Raw genomic sequence first — 5,923 nt, forward strand, 5'->3', positions numbered from 1 at the left:
GATGTTAACGTCAATTATATGCGCCTTTACTCGGAAAGCTTTTTGTTTTGTTGATGTTCGCTTTCTGTAGTGTTTTTGGCATTAAGCAGGAGTTTGGCTACATTTTGGATAAATGCATTGAAGTAACAACGTATTTGCTACGATAGTGTGCCGTACGTAGCCGCTTCTGATAAGAATCGTCTATTTTAATTACTCCAAGTGTGTGAAATTGATCCTGATGGCGAATGACCGACTGCGAGCTTTGGAAGAGGTTGAGAATCAAATTGCAACAATTCTGCAGTGCGCAGGTTCGTCTACCCTGGATGCAGCAACAAGAGTTCAAATACATTGTAATAACAAACGCCTACCAAGCTAGTTAGATATACAATGCATTCCCGAAAGTATTCAGACCCCTTGACTTTTTCCACATTTTGTTACGTTACAGCCTTATTCTAAAGCAAAAACAGGTTTTTATAAATTTTAGCAAATTTATTCATCATAAAAAAGCTGAAATACCACATTTACATAAGTATTCAGACCCTTTACTCTGTTGAAGCACCTTTGGAAACGATTAGAGCCTCGAGTCTTCTTGGGTATGACACAAGCTTGACTCCACTGTATTTGGGCAGTTTCTCCCATTCTCTGCAGATCCTCAAGCTCTGTCAGGTTGGATGGGGAGTGTCACTGCACAGCTATTTTCAGGTCTCTCCAGAAACATTCGATCGGGTTCAAGTCCGGGCTCTGGCTGGGCTACTCAAGGACATTCAGAGACTAGTCCCGAATCCACTCCTCCATTGACTTGGCTGTGTGCTGAGGTTCATTGTCCTGTTGGAAGGTGAATCTGCACCCCAGTCTGAGGTTCTGAGAGCTCTGGGGCAGGTTTTCATCAAGGATCTCTCTGTACTTTGCTCCGTTCATCTTTCCCTCGATCCTGACTAGTCTCCCAGTCCCTGCCGCTGAAAAACATTGCCACAGCATGATGCTGCCTCCACCATGCTTCACTGTAGGGATGGTGCCAAGTTTCCTCCAGACGTGACGCTTGGCATTCAGGCCAAAGAGTTCAATCTTGGTTTCAACCCTTGCAGAGAATCTTGTTTCTCATGGTCTGAGAGTCCTTTAGGTGCCTTTTGGCAAACTCCAAGCGAGCTGTCATGTGCCTTTTACTGAGGAGTGGCTTCTGTCTGGCCACTCTACCATAAAGGCCTAATTGGTGGAGTGCTGCAGAGATGATTGTCCATCTAGAACTATGTCAGAGTGATCATCAGGTTCTTGGCCACCTCCCTGACCAAGACCCTTCATCCCCCAATTGCTCAGTTTGGCTTGGCGGCCAGCTCTAGGAAGTGTCTTGGTGGTTCCAAACTTCTTCCATTTAAGAATTATGGAGGCCATTGTGTTCCTGGGGACCTTCAATGCTGCATAATTGTTTTGGTACCCTTACCCAGATCTGTGCCTCGACACAATTCTGTCTCGGAACTCTACGGACAATTCCTTCAACCTCATGGCTTGGTTTTTGCTCTGACATGCACTGCCAACTGTGCCTTTCCAAATCATGTCCAATCAATTTAATTTACCACAGGTGGACTCCAATCAAGTTGTAAAAACATCAAGGATGATCAATGGAAACAGGATACACCTGAGCTCAATTTCAAGTCTCATAGCAAAGGGTCTGAATACTTATGTAAATAAGGTATTTGTTTATTTTTAATATATTTGCAAAAATGTCTAAACTTGTTTTCGCCTTTGTCATTATGGGGGTATTGTGTGTAGATTGGTGAGAAACGTATTTAATCCATTTTAGAATAAGGCTGAACGTTACAAAATGTGGGAAAAGGGGAAGGTGTCTGAATACTTTTCGAATGCGCTGTACATTAGCTCTGATTCAGGGCGTTAGTGCGGCTTGCTAGCGCTGGGCCGGAGCTAACAGCTGGGCCGGAGCTAACCCTGGACCAGAGCTAACGGTAGAACCTGTGTCGTTACATAGCTAGCTAACTGTACCTAGCCACACATTTATGGTAATAGAAAAGAGCTCTAGAAGGAATGGGCATTCATTGTCACTCTACTTTCTCAATGTCTGTAGTTGTTTAAGACAAGCCATGGCAGTTTCTGTAAGTAAATACATAAACTGTCGGCCTAATTCTGTTTTCTGTGTTAATCTCCTCTAGGCAACGTTGTGTTGGAGCTGTCTAAAGACAAGCACAACGCCAGTTTCCTGGACAGACAGCTCAGCCAGTTTACTGGATCCGTCAATAGAGTGGAGACTGAGCTCAGCTCACAAATCAGATACCTCACACAGGTAACGCAGACAGACACAGTTGTACGTTTACTGGGGCCGTCAACAGGGTGGAGACTGAGCTCAGCTCACACAGGTTAGAGGGGACACACAGACATGCACGACAGTCAGCCCGGTCAATTCACTAGCTCTGTGTAGAGTAGACCGAGTTCAGGTCCCAGATCAGTACCTCACATAGGTAGGAGAAAGAACAGACACACACGCGCATGCCCTCACACAGTGTGCCATGCCGTGAATTGAAACGTATACAGAACCAGTCAAAAGTTTAGACACACCTACTCATTCCAGGGTTTTTCTTTATTTGACTATTTTCCACATTGTAGAATAATGGTGAAGACATCAAAACTATGAAATAACACATATGGAATCATGTAGTAACCAAAAAAGGTGTTAAACAAATCAAAATATATTTTATACTTGACTAGCCACCCTTTGCCTTGATGACAGCTTTGCACACTCTTGGCATTCTATCAACCAGCTTCATTAGGTAGTCACCTGGAATGTTTTTCAGTTAACAGGTGTGCCTTGTTAAAAGTTAATTTGTGGAATTTCTTTCCTTCTTAATGCGTTTGAGCCAATCAGTTGTGTTGTGACAAGGTAGGGGTGGTATATAGAAGACAGCCCTATTTGGTCAAATACCAAAGTTCATATTATGGCAAGAACAGCTCAAATAACCAAAGAGAAACGACAGTCCATCCAGAACATTTAAAGAACATTGAAAGTTTCTTCAAGTGCAGTCGCCAAAACCATCAAGCGCTATGATGAAACCGGCTCTCATGAGGACCGCCACAGGAATGGAAGACCCAGAGTTACCTCTGCTGCAGAGGATAAGCTCATTAGAGTTACCAGCCTCAGATTGCAGCCCAAATAAATGCTTCACAGAGTTAAAGTAACAGACATTCGTGGTCGAATTGCTGCAAAGAAACCACTACTAAAGGACACCAATGAGAAGAAGAGACTTGCTTGGGCCAAGAAACACGAGGAATGGACATTAGACCGGTGGAAATCTGATGTCTATCTGAAATGTATTATTCTACAATGTAGAAAATGGTAAAAATAAAGAAAAACCCTTGAATGAGTAGGTGTCCAAACTTTTGACTGGTACTGTATATGTAACTTGGTAGTGTAGATATAGCTCTCATGCAGTTTCCATTTCTTTCTACATCAAAGTTATGCATGTTTCACATTCACCTAGTAGTGTAGCCTTGTGCCAGCCAGAACAGTCCACATTCACTTAACACTTCTCTCTTTCACCACACTGCCTTCTCCCGCCGTCCCCTGTAGGTTGCCACAGGCCAGCCCCACGAAGGCTCCACATACTCGGCCAGAAAAGACTGTCAAATGGCCTTGAACCGAGCAGAATACACCAGGGTCAAACTGGGAGAGCTGGGACGCACCTGCGAAGTCATGCTGGATCCACAACCCTGAGAGAACGCACATGGTCGGCACTCGGCAGAGCGCAGCAGGGGGATGTTTCCATCGCTTGCCGTCACCGTGGTGTTTTAGGACCACCTGCCGAAGAGAGGCGGGGACTGAAATACTTATTTTTATATGATATCAGTCATGTATCTGGCAATGTTCTGTAATAAAGTTACTGCTTCATTACATTGTCATGCATACACAGAACGTACACGCACTTACAAATAGACCATTTTGTATGTTAAGTTTTTTTTATTTGACATTTTCTAAAATGCAGTACAAAATAAAGAAGCGACATATATTCTCCAATGTAATTTTTTTATAATCTTTTACATTTTTTTTCATTGTCATTTTGTTCCATTTTATTGAGTAAAATAACATTGCTTATACAGCATCTTGGTTTCCTTGATAACAATATACTTTGTCTTAATTTAATTAATTCACAGATAAAGTATCAGGTAGCATTTAAGTATAGTTCTCTATGAATCTACAGTTTTGTAGTAGTTTAAATTGTCCTTAAAATAAAATGTCTGACTCAATACACAAGCCTACAAATTGACATGATTGCGTGCGTTTCCGTGGATAGATACCTCAACTAAGATTGAAGGGAACAAAAATAAAATATTTGTTTTTAAAAAGGGGAAGTTAAGTATTTTACTGAATATTTTAGATGGTTCCTCACCCTGAAAGTATTCTATGGGCCAGGAGAAACTGTAATCCATTGTTAAGTTGTAAAATACTGAACTTCTACTTTAAGTTTTTCTACACTTCACTGGTTTATAGACATGAGGACAATCGCCATTCAGATTTACAAACAAAAAAAAGCTGGTAACACTTCTACCTGAAGTGGTTTCTTATGAAGTCTTATGCCTTATTAAACATTCATAGCACATGTAACTGTATAATATAGTAACAAAACAAGAGGCCCCTGGCCTTAGCTGTGATATATTATCAATATAACGGCCCTACTGCTTAATTACACAGTTTAATAAACCTCTATAGCCTCTACGGTGCTGTGAATGTTCATAAGGCCTTCTAACGCTTCGTAAGATGCCACTTAAAGTACAGAGTTACCAAAAAGCTCATTGTAACGTTTACATGGTCCCTAAGAGTTTCTGGAGGTTCTAAAAGTTCTATATCACAAATATAACAACATTTTCCATATTGTTGCAGTGCATTGTTAGAATACCATGCCATGCGTTGATCCATTCATAACATGAACAGAGTATGAGCTTCGTAACCTTCTTATGAACCTTCATAACCTTCATGTGAAACTTCATAACCAATGTGTTGTGACTGACATCGCACCCCTGGAAATATATTTACACAAAAGCAAAACATTAACTTGAATGCAGATTTCCGTTCTAGTAATTATATTTCTATAATTGTTACAACCTCAATCATCTGGGTGCGTTCAAATGTGTAAAAACCAACCAATGTACAAAATGTTTTGTTAACGTGACCAATAACTCTTGTTAACCATGGACAGTTGTTGAATTAGGCAACACATGTTAAGAAAAAAAAAACACATTCTTGTCATTGAACCAAAATGGCGACAGTTACAATCTAATCAATTTAAACACACCTCTACCCTGATATTAAAATACATCTGATAAGAAGAGGTGGTCATTGTTGTTACATTGCATTTGCTGGCTTAGTAATTTGTAACTCTTGGCTTGCTGTAGTTGAAGCTTATCCTTCTGAAACTGTACATAAGGTGGATACTTTACCTTATGTTTTTACGTTATATAAATCTATAACCTGATCAAACACAGTGATTTCCAATCTGATAAGTGAGCCAAGTTGCAATCAATCAATCGTCCTTATCTGCCTTTGTTGTGCACCTACACACCATTATAGACACACGTAATTGACCGCAATGTACTTCTCTGTACTATCCTATCAAGTGTCTACAATCTAGATCAGGGGTGTCAAACGTCCGGCCCGCGGGCCGGATCAGGCCCGCAAAGGGGTTTAATCCGGCCCGCGATATGATTTTGTAAAGTATAAAAATGAGCTGCAATTTTTCAATAAAAGAAACTGCTGTTCCAATTGCGTCCACTGGATGGCGCAATAGCAATTGTGTTAAGCAAGCAAACTGTTTATACCGGAGCAGAGCAAGTAGGTCAAGCAAGTGCAGCCAGTCCAGATGAGCTACTTTGTTTTGCCCGCGATAATTATTACGGCTTCTACTTTTAACATTTTGTGCTATGGCACCCTCATTGCCCCAATATG

General features: G+C 41.1%; 1 protein-coding gene across 2 annotated transcripts; it reads left to right on the top strand.

Moving 5' to 3' along the window:
- The first annotated feature begins 22 nt into the window (after nucleotides 1–22).
- Nucleotides 23–4,326, top strand: LOC115198576 (mediator of RNA polymerase II transcription subunit 11). Of its 2 annotated transcripts, none has more exons than XM_029760605.1 (3): nucleotides 23–329; nucleotides 2,142–2,272; nucleotides 3,554–4,326. In XM_029760605.1, exons 1-3 carry the CDS (start codon nucleotides 218–220, stop codon nucleotides 3,695–3,697), a joined length of 387 nt encoding a protein of 128 aa, XP_029616465.1. In that variant the 5' UTR covers nucleotides 23–217; the 3' UTR covers nucleotides 3,698–4,326. The 2 variants fall into 2 exon arrangements, with proteins under 2 accessions (XP_029616465.1, XP_029616467.1); XM_029760607.1 differs by having other exon boundaries at nucleotides 29–287.
- Nucleotides 4,327–5,923: the final 1,597 nt, after the last annotated feature.

The sequence above is a fragment of the Salmo trutta genome, chromosome 8, assembly GCF_901001165.1.
Source record: "Salmo trutta chromosome 8, fSalTru1.1, whole genome shotgun sequence".
Taxonomy (NCBI): domain Eukaryota; kingdom Metazoa; phylum Chordata; class Actinopteri; order Salmoniformes; family Salmonidae; genus Salmo; species Salmo trutta.